This window comes from Homalodisca vitripennis, chromosome X (genome assembly GCF_021130785.1).
Source record: "Homalodisca vitripennis isolate AUS2020 chromosome X, UT_GWSS_2.1, whole genome shotgun sequence".
Lineage (NCBI taxonomy): Eukaryota > Metazoa > Arthropoda > Insecta > Hemiptera > Cicadellidae > Homalodisca > Homalodisca vitripennis.
In genome coordinates, this window is record NC_060215.1 from 150862701 (window position 1) to 150884584 (window position 21884).

The window sequence follows — 21884 nt, forward strand, 5'->3', positions numbered from 1 at the left end:
CTGTGACTTAGTTGAAATCATAAACTATTTAACCCTTCATTTTAAGTTTTAATGCTCTAATTGTGAGTCAAAAACCACATTACATCATAATTGCCTGCACTGAAAATTATGCTAAGGTATGAACAGTCTAGTTTTGGTAGGTAACATTTCTTAATTCGGTACTATTTTGTATTTTTATCTTAAAGGTTTTTGCACTATGCGATCTATATTTGTGTGCTGACTTTTTTCCAAGTGAATAATTTTTAATGTGAAAAGTTTAAATTTAAATCTGTACTATTTAGATAATGAATAATGACAAAAGACTTCCAGTTTGAGCCAAAATTCTATTTCCAATTATATATCAAAAGAAAAGAGGTTCTCATTTGAAAAAAAGTTGGAAGGTCTTTTATCTTTGAGTGAAATTCCCTCAAATTGTTAAGATGCCAAATAGGTCCCATCACATAAGAATATTCTATAGGTTTCAATTTCCTAAATTCAACATGGGGGTGGATGGACATTTTTATATAGAAGCATGTATAGAATATGTGAACACATGCGGTAAAATCAAAACTCAACATTTTCTAGTTGTAAAAATTTATCTTTCGATCAATTATTGTGTTCCAAAAATGTACTTTGTTGGATTTGGAGTTATTGAAAGTTGGAACATTTCCGTTTGACTTAATAGTTGCTATGCTATTCCCTCAAATAGAACTTAATTAGGGATTACTACTTACTTCTAGGCGCAGCTAGAACAACAGAGTAGGACAAAATGCTGTACAACTTTCATCTTATCTTTCCTTATGGGTAGTTAGATCGATAATGCCTAGTTGAAGAAGTTGCTTGTAGAGGAGCAAAACAATTCAACACTTTTTTTAAATAGTACATAATTCAGTGCACAATTTGACTATACAACCTAAATTCATATGGTAGTTTATCACAAATGATTGCGTAGACATTAAAAATATATTTCGTGAAAAAGCTTATCCTCGAAACACACTTCAAACTTCTGAAACCTTTTGACAAAAAATATTATTATGAAAAACATGAGTTGTAGAATCTCCATGTTTGTACTGTAAGTCCATGTTTGTACTGTAAGGCTAAAAATGTGGCTTCTTCTTAAAAATGTACTTTATTTTTCCAAATCAAGACCCTAATTCCGTAGAGCTGTTATTTTTTGTAAATATTTATCATAGAAAGATACATTCTTCTTTTTAAGTTCATTATTGACAATGGATAATTTGAAAGGGTAGCAGGATTTTGGACATTTGCCATCAGTATTTTTTCATAGAGAGAACAATACATTTCAAGGATTGAAATCCATTTTCTTCTTCATGTGGCAAAAACCTTAATGCATATGGTTAAGCACATACAAATACTAAACATCTAATATACATGAAGATGGACTTACAAAGTTATGGTTAACATCTGAACAAGTTGTATATAAAAAACCTCAAGGATATACCTGCTGCACAAAACAACATATCTGCACTGTCAGAGACGATGAAAGATTGAGTTCATCTACACATGATAATTAGTTACTTAATTTTTGTTAATGATTAAGCGTATGTATTAAGGTTTTAATACGTCTGAAATACACTGTTATATTTTTGTAACAATAACGATGGCATAGTTTTTTTAACCTCTATGATAAACGAATGTTACGGTCAGTTCAGCTCCATTTCACCTTCCACACAGTGCAGTGTCTGAAGTCTAACGCTGTGACAGACTTGACTTGTGGAATCTGGAATCAACATCCGTTTGAAGAGATCCAAAAAAGTCGGTAACGTAGAAGCTCAAAACGAACTCTTTACATTGTTTCAACATATAAAATGAAGCTGAACTTAACCTTTGTATTTCATCAAACCTTCCCACCATTGCTCTACGTTATGTGTAAAAAACTCGGTTGCTCCACTGTGATTTCGGATAGTGTCAGAAACATTGTAGTGGACTCAATTGTGCACCTGATGAGACAATGAGAACACCACTTCATCTGGATAACATTTGTTTGCAGTCCAGGTGTCTCTGTTGTCAAAATGATGTAAAGAGTTCGTTTTAAGCTTCTTCATCGCCAACTGTTTCGGATCTCTCCAAACGGATGTTGATTCCAGATTCCAGGAGTCAAGTCTGACACAGTGTTACACTACAGACGCTGTACAAGTGGAAGGGTGAACTGGAGCAGAACTTAATGTTCGTATTAATCAACCCTTCCCACCATTGCTCTACTCTATATGTGGTTCATGGCGTGTGTCCAGACACTCAGATATGACTAAGAGAATGACACATTGAAGTACCTGTTTTGAACCTTGTCTTGTTGACAGGATTTGCCGTCTGCCATGAGCGAGAAGCCAGGCTCGCAGTCACATCGGTAAGAGCTCGTCCCCACGGGGATGCAGATGTGCGCACACAACTCTCCCTTCAGCAAGTCGCAGATGTTCTCTACAAAAATGGCCTTCAGTCATTACAATCATAGGAGGGAGTGAATTTTAATTGTAATTTAATAGTTACCTGGGTTCCTCCAAAATGGGGAAATAATGTTTACTAAAAGTCCTTTTACAAACTAACAATTTAGTAGAGGCATGATATACCTATACAGATTCTTTCCTAGCACTAGATGAAACAAAGCACACACAGCACAGTGTAAAAATTGATTATTTATTTGCATACTTATCGATTCTTGTTGGAGATAGAAGGCAATGGAGAAAGCACTACTTGTTTAACCCTTGCGCAGTTGACGTAGTATCATGTAAAAAAGCTTAGTATTGTAAAAAAGGGTGCAGCTGACATAATACTATGCATTGTTATATTGTTCTGTTTTATTCCGTTGTCTGCTGTAATACTGTGCAAGAAGCATTTCTTTGACAACCGCAAGTAGTTCTGGCATTTTGTATTAGATGTCAGCACTTCCTTGGTCCTCTGTCATGAGTGTTTTCACCTTGGTGAGTTCACTATAGTGACACAGTGCAGACAGCTACTACATGTTGTTGCATGTCACCCATCCTGGAGTAGTTTATAGTTTTATTTCCAGTGTTTATTGAACCATGGAGATATACGAAGCACAAATATACAATTGGCTTTGCTTACTGGGTGATGACACAAACATGGATAGTGAAAACGACTTACTGCACAATATATAAACAAATTGTAAAAAGGCACTAAAAATAACTTTTTTACATAACAAAGTATGTATATCTAAACCCTAAAAACCTGTCAATCCAAAAAAAGGAAAAAGAAAAATTCAACAAAATAACATAATGTTTGGGACAGAAACAACACCATTAAGGAGTTAAGAATCACAGATCTTAGAAATTACATCCTATCAAGTATTTCAAACTTCCTACGTCCTACATTTGTAATTCAGCATTTAACTTATACAGAGTGCTTTGATCTATTTTCCTCTCTCTCTTCTGAAGTTTCATTCTCTTTCTTACTACTGCAGTGATATCTTCACCCTCTATTCTCCTCTATTCTCTCACACAGTTACATATTATGTTCTTTATGAACTGAGCACAGAAGTGACAGATTTAAAAATGGCAGACTGACATATTTTTAAATATGTCTTTCTCGTACTCATTGCTGGATGTCATTGGTTACAGGTAAACACTGTTAATGATATTTTTCTCTCACTTAATTGTGTCATTCACTTTAAAAAGACTTTATAAGAGCCAGGTGTGTGTGCTATTGTTTTTATTTTTTTTTAAATGCTGAATTTTTAACCACTCTTATCTTTAGATTTTCATTTTTCTGCAATATGAAGTAAGTAATATCAAAGTACTTTTATTTTTAATAATGTTTTACTGTAAAATTTATAACCCTCAAACAAAACAACGCAATACACTATGGGACCAATTGCGTTTTAAGTGTATACGCTGTACTTTTAATAAAAAAAATATTTTGCAATGCTCTTTAATCAAAATGAGGGAGAAAATACAAGTTTAAGATTTAATACTGCCCTTGTGTGAAAAAAATCGTGGCTATTTCACTATAGATAGTGCAAAACTCTAGTTTGATTTTAGTCTGTGTTATATACCTGCTTCAAAATTTAACTCTTTTCCACATATAATCCACAATATGTTTTTAACAAATGAAACAAAATTATTTCTAAATAAGCGAATCATTTTAGTCTTGCATTGACAAGAAAGTAATTAATAAAAAAGTATTGAAAAAAATGATTTATGGAGTTACTGACAACAAGTTACCATTTGATTGTGGTGTCTTCTGCGGCTTGTTGCTGGCAGGTGTGATGAAAGAGGTATTTGGGGAGATGGGGGCAGTGACGGGGGGTGCAGAGGATGAGATGGATGTACAACACGTCTGATAAGTTTCATCCCACGTCTCACCCAGAGAGAACTCTTGGAACTCACAACCCATCGCCATCGATCCTGAGATCATGCCAAGCTTGCACGCCTCACAGCAGTACTGTAAAATACACCAATACAGTAGTAAGTTTCATCCCATGTCTCACCCAGGGAGAACTCTTGGAACTCGCAACCCATCGCCATCGATCCGGAGATCATGCCCAGCTTGCACGCCTCACAGCAGTACTGTAAAACACACCAATAGAGTAGTGGATTCTTAATGAAATACAGTTAAATATTTCATTGTTTATGTATTAATGATTAGTACATATTTTAAAGCCCTTTTTGGGTTAATTATCAAGAAACTTGCAACCTGTGATAAAGAAGTGTACAGATTGCTATTAAGTCACATTTATTATTGATTGGTTAAGCTTCAGCCAATCATGTACCACCTCTACCCACTTCATCTCATAACCTGTATAAGCGGCTCTGTATTATTGGCATTTTCAGCTGAACATCCTTGACTGATAGCTTGATAGGTCTTGTCAGCCATACCATGACAAAATATTCGAGGTACTTCCTTACAAAAGAATGGAAGAGTTTCCAAAGACCGGAGATCAGTAAATAAAACCGACAGTTATAAATAGATCCAAGATTTCGAAGGCTTTGCTGCAGATGTTGTGTATCAGAAGATGTGTGTGCATCTGGCGTTGTGTGTCCTAGCAAAGCACCCACGTGCATCACACGCCTTCACATTATTGACTCTTGTACGCATGGTGTATCCCCAGGAGGGTTAATTTCTTTCCCTTCTTCCAAGGTGAAATGACTCAGATATTAGCCCTCTATCCTTCCTCATGGGATCTCAATAGGAAGTGGACAGATGTGGTTGCTGGGGGACCCTACCCCCAACCTTACCCATCCCGAATATCCTATCACTGGAAGCAGAACAGAAAAAATCAAAAGTGAAGTGTAAATCCTGTAAATATTTTTCAGACTAGAGTGCATTCCTACTCTATGTAAAATGTGTGATGCAGTTATAGGATCAGAACAAATATTGTGCTCATAGGTATATTGAGTTTAAAACTCACCATTTACTTGTTAGCCTGTCAACCACCTCATTTTACAATACACACATAATACTGACCTTACGACATCTGTTTGTGGACGATTATATATGCATAATAAATTAAATGAAATGAAAAATGCCTTTATTTATAGAGGCGAGGTTGGGGCTAAAAAGTCCTCTCTTTCACTTAACCTCTAAACACAAATAAATAAAATAAAATAAAATCATTCCTATTACAATATCGTAACTGGTATGTAAAACTAAATTACGTTTAATAATTAATAACGATAAAAATTTACATTTAATAATTAAAAATTGAGTATACTGATTGAACTGTTGTTAATATATCCGGTCAGAAGGACCCAAAGATATGTTAGATCCGGCTTGGCGGACCACAATTATTCGAAGGACCAATAAAATGTCTAATATTTAAAAACTCATACTTCGATAGCTGGAGCCCATACATTGATTTTCTAAGGAATAACTCGTAGTCGTTTGGGAAAAATAAAAATACGAATGAGATCACAAAACATAATATTAGGAAAAAAGGGCACACAATTAGAGCAAAATACAAGTGTTAAAATGATTTTCTTCTTCTGTTAAATTGTCCAAAAATGTCCGAATTAGTTGAGGATTTTTAAATCTTGGTTGAAAAGAAGATTGTCTTTAGTTGCGAAGGACATGACATGATTGAAAGTAATATTGCTGAATTGTTGAATGCAATAAGTAGCTAATTTTGACAGCAGATGTGCTGCGCAGAGTTCAAGGCGTGGTATTGTGATCTTCTTTAATGGAGATACTCTAGTTTTCGACATGACTTGTCTTATCACTGGGGCCTCATTCATTTGGTTACACTTGATAAAAATGACGGCTGCGACGCCTTTTTCAGACGCGTCACAAAACCCATGAAGTTCTACGCTGCTTGCGGCGTGGAGGGGAAATACGCGATCGATTTTGATGTCACCCAGATGATCCCGTGTGTCGTTCACAAACAATAGCCATTTTTCAGCTAGTTCAGGTGGCAATTGTTCGTCCCATTGGAGCCCTCGTGTCCAAAGGAGCTGCATAAAACTTTTCGCTACCATTATCAGTGGTGATAAGAAGCCGCACGGGTCATACAATCTGGCTATTAAACTTAACACATGTCTCTTAGTTAAGCTACCTCTCTGATGTTTGAAATTGTAGCGAAAGCAATCTTCAACTGGATCCCAATGGAGTCCTAAAATAGAGAACTGCGTAGATTGTGAGTCCTGCAGAAAGCGAGGCGTCTCACGATGAGTAGCTGGTAGTCTGTCCAGAAGTCGGGGTTCGTTCGAAGCCCATTTTCTCAACTCGAATCCTCCCTTCGCCAGTAGCTGGATGAGTTGGTCTTGCAGTTGGATAGCTGATTCTAGTGAAGCACTTCCTGTCACAATGTCATCTATGTAGGTGTGATGCTTCAATGCGTAGGCTGCGTCCGGGAAGGCGTGTCCTTCGTCCTCTGCTAGCCGCGAGAGTGTCTTGATTGCTAAATATGGAGAACTGTTCATCCCATATGTCACTGTTGTTAGCTTAAAAGTAGATATCTCCTGTTCCGGAGTATCTCGCCACAAGATTAACTGAAAGTTTTGATCTTCAGGATGCACTAAGATCTGTCGATACATTTGTTTTATATCACATGAAAACACTATAGCGTGAGAGCGGAAGTTTATTAAAATACTGGAAATGTCTGGTTGTAGTTTCCTTCCAGTTAGTAGCACGTCGTTCAAGGACAAACCTGACGTGGTCTTGTTGCTTGCGTCAAAAACAGTCCTTAGCTTGGTAGTAGAGCTGTTTTCCTTTATTACTCCGTGGTGGGGTAAATAGTAGTGCGGTTCGTCGGCGTGATGTTTATCCAAAAGTGTCATATGACCTGTTGCTTTGTAGTCTTTCATAAAATTCCTGTACAGTTCAGCGAATTGTGGTTGGGTTTGAAACTTCCTTCCTAAGGATACAAAACGTCTTTCTGCGGCTGCTCGAGATGAGCCTAAACAGCTGGGTTCTGTTTTGAACGGTAATCTAACAACATACCGTCCGTCTCCATTTCGCGTATGAGTACTATCAAAAAGTTCATCACACTTTGTTTCTTCAATGCTTTTGTGATTGATGATAGGCGGTTCCTCTTGAACCCAAAATTTTTGTAATGCTGTGTGAAGCAAGTTGTCGTGAGTAGACAAAAGTGCAATCGAATAGTTACTAACTGGCTCTGTCGGGGTGACACAAGGAGCTGTTCCCATAAGTATGAAGCCGAACTGAGTGCCGATCAGGTGTGGCAGTCCCGGTCCTAAACTATGATTTTCTTGTGTAAAGACAGTGGGTATTATGGATCCACCCAACAATACATCAATGCCGCAAGGGGTGTCAAAAGTCGGATCCGCTAAGGTGTAATGCTTAACTAGATGCGACAACTCTGGACTTATTTTCGCCCTTGGGAGGTTCACAGATATTTTATCCAAGATGTGGAACTCCTGATCAGGAGCTATGAGCTGACCTGACAAAGTGTTGACTTGAAGAGATAACATGCCACGTGTGTTAGAGGCATGCTGTGATAAACCAGCAATTTGAATGTTTGAATGATAACGTCTTGCTCCCAGCAATGAGGCTGCCTGACACGTTATTAGATTACAAGTACTTCCGGAATCCAGTAATCCGCGGAAAGCATGGGATTGTCCATTTTCAGCAGTTAGTTTCACTAAGATGGTACCTAAGAGTACCGTTGACTGTTGTGGCGGATGCACAGGTGGCAGCGTCTTAGTCGTAGACAGCGTGACTGGAGTGGGACTCGTGACGTCAGCTGGAGGAGGTGTTCCCGCTACTCTCGGCTGTGGTATCGATCGATGATGAGTCGTGTTGTGACGTCGCTCCACAGCTGATTGATGACGTGTCGAGTATTGATTGCTTGCTTCACTTCGCTCAGTCGCGCCTGACTGGAGATGTAGCAATGTGTGATGTCGTTTGCGACACCGTTTACAAGTATGCGATGATTGACATTGAGGCAAATTATGATCTCTCAAGCACGAGAAGCATTTTCGTTCTCGTTTTACAAGTTGAAACCTTTCAGCTGGTGAAAGCTTTAGAAATGTGGGACAAACATGGATTTTGTGATCAGAGTTACCACAAGCAAAACAACTGTTACTATTTATATTGTGAGCTGTTACTAAAGCGGTGGGTTTGTGTTTGTCTTCAAACCGCGTGACCTTTTGAGATCGCTGATTGAAAGCTTTAACTGGAGCTTTCTTTGCTGACGAGTGGAGGTCTGCATCTTCACTCATGTTACATTCTGTGTTCAGAAACAAGATTATGTCTTTGACTGTAGGCAAAGTGTGTGTTTCTTCTTCGTTCGAGGACCTAAAAGATTCTAGACGTTTGCGTAAATCTCCATCTAATTTACGAAGTAACAATGCTGAAAGCAAAGGGTTGGCTTGTGTGGTTACGTCACACTCAATGGCCTTCAAAGCCTCACTGTGTTCATGGAAAGTGTTCACGAATGTTCTGAGTCCTCGTACTGACTGACTGCTAACATCGGGTAAATCTATCAAATGATTCAAATGTAGAGTAACCAAGCGTCTTGTTGAGTGATAACGCTGACGTAAGATATTGTACACAATTAGATAATTTGCTGTACTAATGTTGAAATTCTTGATTAAAGCGAGGGGTTCGCCAGAAAGAATCGAGAGCAAATATTGGAATTTGACTACACTTGTTAAGGCGGTGTTGCGATGCACAGTGCTATCATACAAGTTGATAAAGGATACCCACTTGGCGGGGTCGCCAGAGAAGTGGTGAAGCTCTAGGCGCGGCAGATTGATATGTGACAGCGTCGCTAGGGGGGTTTGACTGTGTACCGACTCACTGTGTACCGACGGTGTTGATGGCGCTTCCTCAGGAGACATAGCGGACTCTATCAAACCAGAAATCTGAACGAAAAGATCGTTAATTTCGTCTTGATCCGTAGAGAGTCTTTCCACGGACAATTCTTCGGTCGTTGCAACCTCCACGATCCTAGCTAAATTAGCTTCGAAGTCATTCCGTTTTTTGGAAACTTCGCTCAGATAGCTGTTTAACGTACGTTGAACAACATGAGTTAAAGGGATTTCGCTCTTAACTATTTTTTCAACTTCTTTTAGAATTTTGGTAAATCTATTCTTAACTAGCAGCGTCAACCTTTCATAGGTACTGACTTTGATTGGAGCCATGATTGGTTAGTGAATATTTAACTTAAAATATGAAATTACTACAGCAAACTAAATAACCAACTAAATTATAATCAATGACAATTATGAGAAATTAATTAACCCTTGATAATGTAACAATATTTCAAATAAACAATACACAATAAAAATCATCAATCACCTATGATAATTGGTTACACAATATTTCCAGAGACGTTGTAGTTAAACACTAATACAAGATATTTCAATTTCCTCTCATAATAAATTCTTACTTAATTATTATGACAATCACAAATGAGATACAATAGTTGGCAAAACAATAAATGTTGCAAGTGTAATGCAATGTAGTGTATAGACAATGGATGTAAGGTATAAGATGTGTCAATGTTTGTTTACAAACAATGCGTTTAAAATTGTAGTGTGGTATGTAAGAGTAGTGAGGGGATGAGTGTTCAAGATGGCCGCGCGTCGCTTGGGGACGCTAACTTTTGGCGCTACAAATACTAGTCTCTTACACAATGGAAACACAATGTCTTATTTTCCAACACCAAATAAAGTTTATTTCTCCATAGTCTGATGAAAATCCGGCTCGAAGGACCAAAAGAAATGTGTGATATCCGGTCAGAAGGACCCAAAGATATGTTAGATCCGGCTTGGCGGACCGCAATTATTCGAAGGACCAATAAAATGTCTAATATTTAAAAACTCATACTTCGATAGCTGGAGCCCATACATTGATTTTCTAAGGAATAACTCTTAGTCGTTTGGGAAAAATAAAAATACGAATGAGATCACAAAACATAATATTAGGAAAAAAGGGCACACAATTAGAGCAAAATATAAGTGTTAAAATGATTTTCTTCTTCTGTTAAATTGTCCAAAAATGTCCGAATTAGTTGAGGATTTTTAAATCTTGGTTGAAAAGAAGATTGTCTTTAGTTGCGAAGGACCATAATAAGAATGATGAAACACTGTTACCTTGCACCGTCCATTGTCTGATACCTCGACACACATGAAGTTGGGTTGATTGTAGTTCGACCTGGGTTGATTCCAAGGAACGTTGCGCTGGTGGAGTCCTTGCTGAGGGATGAAGATTCCACCATGAAGATTCCACCTTCACTTGACACTGTTTTCGGTTCACTCACGAACGTTGCGACAAAGTTACTTTTGGCTCGTTAACCAAATAATGTCCGGCTCGAAGGGACTGTTAACTGCCATAGAACGGGTTACGGTTCACAAGAGACAAGACAAAGGGGCACGGCCCGAACTTGGTTAAAGCTGGTGTTGACGTACAACCTAGCGAAACGGAGTCTTTGGAAGAACTGGAGAGATGCCTTGGGGAGCTTTTCTTGTCCGCGTCCTGGACGCCTGATTGGTCGGCAGAAGTCACCTCATACCACGTGACGATCGGACCACTATAGATTTGGAATGCAGGTGGGTGTGTGTGTGTGTGTGTGTACAAAGATAAGTGGAAATAGATGGCTTATAATAAAAATTGTATCGGACAATGGTGGGCAAAGAGCAGTTCTAAATAACATACAATTCTAATTATTAGTAAAAACTATATTAATGCGTAAAATTTGATTAATTGATATGACTAAATATGAAAACCTAACAACTATACCAAACTATATTTAATACAATAATCAACTAATAGAATTATGACATCCTTATCAGCTTTCATGCTCCATTCACTCAGCTTACATGCAGTTACCCCAGGTGCGACCACAAGAACCACCAACCGTCACTCCCGCCGAGTCTGCAGCAGAAAGGCCCTACCTTCAGCTCCAAAGTGATCGCCCTTGTCAATAATTCTAATAGTATCTGAGAGAGCGTTCCACAATCGACATGCAAAAATACTTAAAGATTTACCATATAAGGCTGACTGAAGAATTGGAATTGATAATAAAGATGCATCCCTATGAAATCTATGAGCACCTATATCATACATAAAAAAATTGGGCCAAAAACTTGGACAACCATTATAGAATTGTGTGCAACAGACTAAGTAAATGAAGATCTCTAAGTTCTTGTGATTTTAATAGGGATAATTGGTGAAGATAAGGAGCTACATGATTATCGTGTATAATAGTAAGAAACCCATATATATATATATAACAGTTTTATTGAACACTCATTGACTTTACTTACTTTGCTGTCCTCAAATTTTGTAGACTGACAGCTCAGACCTCGTTCTGCAGCCTGCTTGCCTTCCTTACATTGGATGTCTCTACCAACAGAAGGAAATGTAATGATTAGGAAATGTTGTGAACTATATTAGGAAACTAGTTATTAGTTCTACAACAATTACTCCCCTCACCAGGAATGCTCACAAGGAATCTTCAAGGGAAAAACTTTACAAGGAAGCAATGTTTTACACATTGACGAGGTGGGACAGGAGTACAAATAAAAAACTGAAAGAAAAGTACTGTGATATGTATTCTGTAGTTCAGTTTTAATAATTAGTGTTGTGATTAGTTTTTTAGTCCATGTTTTAGAGTTAGTGAAGTTGACACACAACATGGTGGTTGTAATTCCTGACTTAGGCATACCACAACGCTCTGGTATGATTTGTTTATCTTAACTTAGTTTGTAATTATGTGTTAGGTTAGTTATTTACCTGACAAACTGATTTTTTGTTTCACTGAATGATGACAAATGTCTGGAAAAATCCTGTTTCATTCACAATCATTCCATCGTCAAAAATAAACTTGAAACAAAGAAAAAGGAAAGTTCCTAAAAGGGAGATCCTGATGTAATGGTGACTGTTAATGTTGTATCAAAATTAAAAAAATATATATTCTAAAAAAAGATTGAAAAATGAATATAAAAGTATACACTAAAGCACAGAGCCCCAAGCGATAATGCTTATGGAGCATTTCAAAGATATGCCTATCCAGCAAAACCTGGGCATGGCTTTATAATCCTGACAAACCTCTAATACATAACGTAGCTATGGTAGGAAGGGTTGATTCAATTGAATTTTGAGTTTAGCTCCAGTTCACCTTCTTTTTATTGCAGCGTCTATTATCTGCCGCTGTCTCAGAACTACTAGAATCTGGAGTCATATTCGTCTGAATGGATCAAAAGAAAGTCAACGACGAAGATGCTCAAAACGAAAAATTTACATTGATTCGATATCAGATACACTTATAAATAGGTGAAGTGGTAGTCTCATTGTCTCATCAGGTACACAACTGGATGAATCAGATAAACTGGAGTTAAACTTAAAATTTAATTAAATCCTCTAATGACTACGTAGTCTTTGGGAGTCGAAACTTCCTTCATACCTCTTGACAAGGAGGATTGCTCTGGCATATTCTACTACCGAATGAATATTTGCATCACCTCTGCTGTTTTTTAGAGTAAAATCTTTAATAATGAAGAGCATTTCTTGATTATTTTAAAGCAGACGTGAACAAAGAAGAAATGTGAAATATGCTTTAAACAATAACTGATGGCTGTTTCCATATTACTTTTTTAATAGCCGTGACCTGCCAGATACTGACACAGTGAGAATTTACACATGGATGATCGATATTAAAGCAAAGCATGAAACAATAATGGACAACCCCATTGTCTTCAGCAGCCCCAGCCAGCGGTGCCAGAACTGTTGGGCATCTTCGCAGAGAGCCAGCGTGATTCAAGTTCTCCCTAATTCCTTTCTGATCTCAAATGATAATATCTCTGATAATTAAGAGCGGTGGGCAGAAGCCTCTCCCATAACTACGGGCTCCCACACTCTTTTCCAGCCACCAACATTTCTAAATTAGGCTTGTATGTTAATTTCTAACATAACACAAAATCAGGAATTTTAAAATTAACTACGTTTGCTACAACTTAGCCTTAGGCATTTATATTTTGAGACCTCTAGACAAATATTGTTCTATTCAGGATATTCTAACGCTTATTATGGCTATATCGCCTCATCTACAGACTGGTGCTGTGGTGAACACACGCAAAAAGCAACAGAAACGGATAATGGAAATTTAAAGTCGTGCAGGCCAAATTTTGAAAAACTGTTAACACTGCTAGCCCCTATATGTTTTGGAACAACTATATCTTGTATGTATATATGTGTTTTGACCTAGACGGAGATCTATATCTAGATGCAGAGATCATTACCGGAAAGGGAGACACAGTTACATGACTGGGGAGACACAGGTACATGACTGGGGGGACACAGGTACATGACTGGGGGGACACAGGTACATGACTGGGGAGACACAGGTACATGACTGGGGGGACACAGGTACATGACATGGAGGACACAGGTACATGACTGGGGAGACACAGGTACATGACTGGGAGACACAGGTACATGACTGGGGAAACACAGGTACATGACTTGGAGACACAGGTGCATAACTGGGAGACACAGGTGCATGACTGGGGAGACACAGGTACATGACTGGGAGACACAGGTACATGACTGGGGATACACAGGTACATGACTGGGAGACACAGGTACATGACTGGGGGACACAGGTACATGACTGGGGGGTGGGAGACACAGGTACATGACTGGGGGGACCCAGGTACATGACTGGGGAGACCCAGGTACATGACTGGAAAGACACAGGTACATGACTGGGAGACACAGGTACATGACTGGGGGGACACAGGTAAATGACTGAGGAGACACAGGTACATGACTGGGAGACACAGGTACATGACTGGGAGACACAGGTACATGACTGGGAGGCAGAGAAGGGTAACTCATAAAGCTTGCCTTCGCAGGCAGATGTTCAGTTCATCAACAGTTTTTCAAACTCGTTCAAACGCGTTTGAATCGCTGTTTAGTGCCAAATGCATTTTGCTATGTAAACGAGTTTCTGGCGGAAGACTGAGAAATCATAAAAGTAACTTCCGAACTGAGGTGGAAAAATTGGCGATGTAATGTGTAGAAATAATATTTTAATGAATGTTCGGTGTGGAACATGTATCTAAATTGTACAAAATTGACATTTGCTATACGAATGCATTTTGTCTATCCAGTAAATACTTGACTACTGACTGAAGTGAACTTATAAATACCTGACAGACAATACACAGCAGAGCTGCATAGTAGACAGGCAGACGCTCTGCTGCTCGGCGGGGATTCCTTGCACTGGAGTCCCTGAAGTTGCCTCATCACACTTCCTGTCCTGAGCTGCTACCACGGACCCCAACTGACAGCAGTGCTGGAATGTCGGTTCCAGGTCCCCTACAACACAGCCCTTAGGGTTTAGGGGGCAAACTCACAGGGGAACCTTAAATACAGTACACCAATAGTTTTCGATGTAATTTGTATGCTTATTCCCAGAAATAAGGGAGCTTCTAGACGATTAATACTTTTGGGTGACAACTACAAGTAATTCCATCTGTCACGGATGACAGTCATTTGAAACTAATCATCTGGTTTTAGGAGTTTTGAATTTTGTAATTTAAAATTGCTTTGTTGTTGTTCACCAACAACACTGAACAATAAAGCATATAATTAACTAAGTAGGTCAATATATTACCCGCCTTAGAATATTCCCGGCTTAAATTTTCAAAACGTTTTTCCAAAAATAAAAATTTCCAATTCATAATGCAACTGCAATATAATTAGTCGCAGCATTAGTAGTATAAAATTGTGTTAAAATTTAGGAAATAAGATGATGTCAGTTCACGTATTACGACAAAAATGCAATTTTCGGATATTATTAATGTAAATCGATCTGTTTCTATTCAAGTTATGTTTTAACTGTATAAATTACTTGTACGGTACTGATTGAATTTCCAACAATCAATAAACAATGTCATGTTACTGCAGCACAGTCATTAAAGCCTGTCCTAAACTAGAAGGGCTGGGACTATTTCTTAATAAAACACGTAATTCTATTAAATAAATTAACTAAAATAATGACATTGAATTTAATACTACAAATGATTAGTAACCTTTCACAGACTGTATGTAAAAACAACACACTCGAACTTCCATACAGTTTATCATGTCATATTTTACAAACCAGGTTGGTTCTGGAACCAGTAATCATTATGTTATTGTTGATTTTCAATGGAAAAGAACAATACCACGTGCCATACACAGCCTACTTTCTTGGCCTCACAGAAAACGTGTTATCTGCTGACATGAAACATTGGCCTATCAGATAGTTATGAGCAAACAAATGTTTCAATGGATACGCATTAACCTTAACCTAATAATTAGATAACTGCTCTGGTTGCTAATTCAACCTCCTATTAATTAATAACGGAGCTGGTAACAAGTCTAGCATATCACTAACTCTCAGTGCCATTGTCATCACAAAACACTGAAATTAAACATTATCTTTGTGATGTTCGCTTTGTGATTTCTGTACATATACCGCTTAGTATCAAATCAGCTGACGGCAGGCAAGTAATTTAGATTTTACACTGAAACTTCGTCATTACGTAATTTAGGTTAGATCAGTGCAAGTTGTTCAAATTCAAACTCAAAGTATGTATTCCACATTGAAATTTGAATAATTCTATAAGTAATACAAACAGGTGCACGGTTAAGTTTTAAAAGTAAAACTAAAATACAAACATTGCATTATATACTGCGTGTATTGTCACAAAATCACCCTTAAATCACATAGCCTGAAGGGTTAATATGGTGTAACAATGAATAATTGAATGGGTTGGAATTTTTAATTGATTAGTTGCTGTTTTATTTATTGTTTAAAAACAATCTTCCAGCATTTCATTTGTACTGTAATAAGCCTTTTCTATGAGAAGGTTTTTAATAATCTTTCAAAAATTATTATTTTAGTGATAAAGGTAAAACATGTTATAAGTGAATTCCTATATATAGTGGATTTTTCCAATAAAGACATTTTTTGAATCAGAAAGGTTAGAAGATTTTTGTGTCTAGAATTATGATTGCCCTGATTTTTGTATTGGCCAAAGGTGTATAGAATTTTATAAACTAAGTTCAACAATTCAAAAATATATGAACATGGTAGTGTGAGTATGATGTATGACGTTCAAAGTGATGTTTTAACGGTTTACAATTTAAACTACAAACCTTTTCCTCCAGGAAAATGAGGAATAGTTTACTACAGTTGATTTACCTGTAGAGTAACCGGGCTGAGTTTGTACGATATGATTTTTGAACGAAATTCCTGAACATATTCTGTACTGAACGTATCATAAGATTTGTAAACAAAGGATGTTACTCACCGTGGCAGAAAGGCAGAAGGAGAAAGACCAGCAGTGGTACCCAGCCCGTGGTCAGAGCTGGGGTCGGAGCACCAGCCATGTTGTGAGAGCTGATGGCCAATGTCCACTTCAAGCTGATATCACTATCTCTCCCACCACGCTGGTGTTTGCACAATTTTGTCAGAGGTCCACGTCTGTGCGTTTTGTAAACGATTCGTTGCAAATATTTATCATCCATGTGAGAAAGCTCATAAACCAATAAGACTGGAACGTCTGCAAGAATGCGCTGGAAGATTGAGGTGCCCTTCTATGATGAGATCGGGTTTAACCTCACTTCATCCTTATCTCTTTCGCTAGAATATAAAGGTAACAGTATCCAAAGGCGATAGTCTTTAGGTAATGAGATTACCTGTACCCAAACTAAAACCAAAGAACGGCAATAATCCCGCTCATTGTTATAACAGTTTGGTTCACATTTTATTATGCCAAGGTTTTGAGTCACAGTTGTTTTCCAAGTCCCACTTTATAAAAGAAAACTTCAATGATTATTTATTAACAGATACCAAATTGTCACTGAGTAAGGATTGGAAAGAATCTTAGTTACAACATATGAAATATTAGTAATGCAATGCAATATATGTGATGCTACCCAAAATGTATTTTGAGCTTTGACCCAACATCAAATTCACCTGAAGACAGAGCATTTTTACAGCCATACAAAAATTGGAGCAATGAAAGTGATAGATTAACGGTAAACTCGAATAGCCCTTCATTATTGTGATGTGTTATCATATGCACAATATCGGTCAATGCGCGAAGCTACTAGCTCAGAGTTCAGTAAGGAAGAAGGTCAGTATTTGGTTTGTACTCAAGTATACTAAGGCGAAGTGAACAAACCACATTTTATCAAGTATATTTTATTTTAGTTCATTTTAATTGCTATGAATGCTTCGATCAGTGCTTGAAGAGCCTGCGTAGAGGTTTGGCAACAAAATGAAGGTCACTAAAAATTCAGATACTTCTTCCGTTAACAATCTAAATAACAAAAAATCATTAACACTACGTTTCGAGATCTGTAATCTGATCTCTTCTTCATATAAATAACTAACCTAATGAACGATGAAAAATGTCAGGAAAAATCCTGTTTCCATCACAGCCCTTCCATCATCAAAATAAACTTCAAACAAGGAATCTAAATAACTCTGAAGTGCTGACTTCTAAATTATTATAGAGTGGAATAACTTCCAATTATCATGTACTGATATTGACAGTGAGTTAAGTGAGGAAATCAGTTATAAACCTTCGCACACAGTAAATTTATTTGCCGAGTTTAATTGGACGATTTCGACAGATACATATTGCTACAGTTGTCATTGTCGAGTCAGTCGTTGCTATAAAACTACAAAATGCTATGAGTTAGTATGTGAAATATGAATTGCCAGGAATAAAATAACAAACGTTTTTAACTACAACACCATTTAGAATTTGTAACTAACTCGTAATTGGCATTAAAGTGTCTAACATTATCCTAATATTTTTATAATAGTTTGATATTAAAAATGCAGCCTCAAGACTCGTATTCTTGTATAGCCCCAAAGTTTTGATGGTCCTGACACTCTTTGAATCCCACAATGAGAGTTTGCTACAAATAAGAAATCCTAAATATTTTCTGAAAAGTGACTACCATTTAAAAAAAGTAAGGTAAAAAATGTCTTATTTTACCATACGAAGTTAACACTCTTAACCTGGGGACCAACGGGTTAAAGGTGACTTCTGAACCACCACCAATGGCCGGGAAGGCGGCCTGCTTGCAAGGACAGGATCACTCAGCGGTCACCCATCCAAGCAGCAGCCACGCTCGACGTTGCTTTATCTGGTTATCTTGCGATAACCGTTGTAACCGCTACACTGCGCCATTGACAATCTGGGGTCCCAGGGAGTCTGTAAATAAATAACTACAGGTTGAACTGTTTGTAGAATTAACTGGTAATTCATTTATGAAGCGGTGGATATAGGAAAATATTTTGGGATTGGTCAATTACCGGGAGGTCTGGAGGGTATGGAGTTTAAGAATTAGTACTCAGAAATCACGTTATTACGTTATTTTTTATTTCGTTATTTATTTGACTGAGTTATACCAGCACCAAATGTGCAAAAGTTATGATTAAAAAATTTGTTTGTATTCATTTTGTTTGTTTGTCATTAAAAAGTTCGTTGTACGATTTAGCTACTGTTATTATCAAGGAATTCTAAGAAAGTAGGCTTTATTTTACAATGGTGAAGATGGCATTTTTTTTGACAATTAAAATGAAACTTCATTAGAAGTAAGATTACATGAAAAGAGATTTATCTTTTATATGTTAAGTTTATGACACAAAATAAAGGTCTCTTGGTACATTCGCAAACTCGTCAAGAACTTCTTTATTGCTTATTGCGAAATCTCTGTGGATTGGAAGCAACGCTAGCACATTAAACTGTAAGCTAAACATTTTCCGAAGTGGTACTTCTCAAGTATGTTTTTATCCATTTTGAACTGAGTTCTTTCTCTCAACGGCTTACAAAAGTTTTACAAAATTAAAAATTCAAGACAGTTAATTTAAGAGCTCCATAACGTAACCAATATAGAATTTTTCAACCACCCTGTCAAGAATAAAAGTAAAGATGATAATTTAATAATAACTTCTAAAATTCTAAAACTTCGTCATCGAAAACAGGACACTCAACTTTGAATTTTCAAAGTTGCAGTTTGGTTGAAAAGCGCCAAAAAGCGGCGTAATCTTAAACAATCATTGTAAAGATGTTTTAATACAGTATAAACTAAATAACTATCCGAAATCATATTATACTTTTAAATAATGCATCCATCGTCTATAACAAACTTTAAACAAAGAACATATTGAAGGTTGGGATACAGTAATTACTGTACAGTTACGATTACAGTATAATTATAATTACTATATAGTTGTAATTAATGTAAACTGCCAGCTGATTTGTTAGTTCCTAGTTTATGTGAACTGTAATAATAAAGACAGACGATCCAACATGGCTATCCCAGCAATATCATTGGTCAGGACATGGTTTCATTTTACGATACACTAACTTCAACATCGTTTAATGGACTATCGTTACATACTGAGGGGTAGATATATACTTACATTTATCCTTAATAATCCTTATAAAATAGCTGATATGCTGTTTTCTGCTATGTGTGAATTTCTTTGTGAAATAAGGAGACAAGAGTACTAACGTGGCTGTACATTGTTTTAGGACTCAATTATATTTTTTACTAGCTGTTTACCGCGGCTTCGCAAGCTTTGCTCGTGTATGAGCACTTCTGGTTCAAGTGAATTATATTTCCAACGCCGATGTAGAGTTTACCTGGTTGTCACGATCAAGAAAATCTGTCAAAAGTGAATGTTTATAGCTATTGTACACGTACATGTACTTTATTATAAAGTGGTCTAACACTCAAGCTTTAGGTTTAACCAGAAATTTATTGCAAAGAAAATGTACATAAAAGTTAGCCCCTTGAAATAGTGTTTGGCTATTTAATATACGTAACTGTCTCGTAATTGCAGTTTATATTGTGCAGGCGCTTTGATAACTTTTATATTTTGCAGCGCCGCCTAGTGGTGTGTTACATCAATAAGCATAGCATATAAACCTTCTACCTGGAAAAATACATATACATAAAAATTTTCATAATGATCGGTCAAATAGTTGCTGAGTCTATAAAGAACATACACTGGAATTACTTGGATACTGTTAAGTTCTAAATTTCATTTAATGACTTTACTCATTAAAAATTCAATAAAAACTGAAAGACAGTATTAATATTTATTATTAAAAGTAATAATATCTACTGACATGTATATTAACAATAATATTTGTACATCAATAGGTCAACACTTATTTTAATTGTAATTTAAAAAAAACTGTCTAATAATGGTAATAAGAAAATCTGGGCTCTATATTTAGCTGATAAGTAGTTGCAATGTCTACCAACTTTTTAATTTTGGTAGCCCCATAAAACGATGTTTCCATTATTCAGGTTTAAATTCATTAAGTCTCAAAAGTTTGGATTTAATGATACTTAAAATTCATTTTTCATAAAAATTTCCAAAATTAAGAAAAAAGTTGATAAACGCACACTTTCGGCAAATTATCGTTTAGAAGCTCGTTTGGAATTTTAACATTGTGTGACACGGTTGGTGTTCTGAATTGTTCTCTAATTTTGACGTTAGGCGTCTTTCACTAGCAGCACATCTCTTTTGATTGCTTCAGTTTTGTTTGGAGCCACGAATTTGATTTAACGCGATAGCTTGGTTGAATGACACAGTAGGTCTATTGAATTACTAGTAACGGCTGAATCTACAGGCACACAAGCGAAGCACACGAAGCACACAACTTATCGGTTTATTACACATTTGTATTGGAACCGAAAATCTCTTTACGAAGTAATAAAATAAAATAATATCTAATTAGGGGTTGTCAATTAATAAAATGGTTACATTGTTGCTATATTATGAGTGTAAATAACTGGTACTTGAAAATCGTACGTGGATCCAAGTTGATTTTTGGAATATCAAAATCACTTATAGAGGGTTGAGTGGAGTAACATATTTAGTATTCTCCTAAAAAAATGGTGATATAAAATAGTTTTTACACATTACATATACCCGAAACCTACATGTTTACGCAAACAAAAAAGTTTACGATATTGCTTACGCTTAATCGTACTTCGACCCTATATGGATTATATAAAGTTACGATAGTGCTTTTTCCTAGAATACACATTAAATTATATGAAATAGATTCAATTAGAATGTTGAGTCAAACTCCATTTCACCTTCCACTTAGTGAAGCGTCTAAAATGTGACACTGCTGCAGACTTTTGTGGTACCAGACAATTATGCATCTGATGAGACAATGAGAACAACTTTTCACCTAGATTACATTAAATGTTGTAGTCTAGGTGTCTCTTATGTCGAAACGATATAAAGAGTTCGTTTTGAGCTTCTTCGTCTCCGACTTTCTTGGATCTCTTCAGACGGATGAGGTAACTCCAGATACCAGGAGCCAAGTCTGTGACAGCGTCAGAGTTCAGACGCTACACTAAGTGGAAGGTGAAATGGAGTTTGACTCAACATTCGAATTGAATCCACACTTCCCACCTGTTACGTTATG

At 36.8% G+C, this 21884-nt stretch overlaps 1 protein-coding gene across 1 annotated transcript in view; it reads right to left on the reverse strand.

Annotated features, from left to right (window-relative positions):
- Positions 1-16860, reverse strand: part of LOC124369674 (fibulin-1-like) — a 55610-nt gene extending 38750 nt beyond the window's left edge. Inside the window, exons 1-5 of the mRNA XM_046827726.1 lie at positions 16719-16860; positions 14568-14736; positions 11682-11760; positions 4176-4395; positions 2271-2415 (exon numbers count right to left, since the gene is read on the reverse strand). Of these exons, the coding sequence (XP_046683682.1) occupies positions 2271-2415; positions 4176-4395; positions 11682-11760; positions 14568-14736; positions 16719-16797 (692 nt within the window). The 5' untranslated portion in view covers positions 16798-16860. The remainder of the gene's footprint in view (positions 1-2270; positions 2416-4175; positions 4396-11681; positions 11761-14567; positions 14737-16718) is intronic.
- Positions 16861-21884: the final 5024 nt, after the last annotated feature.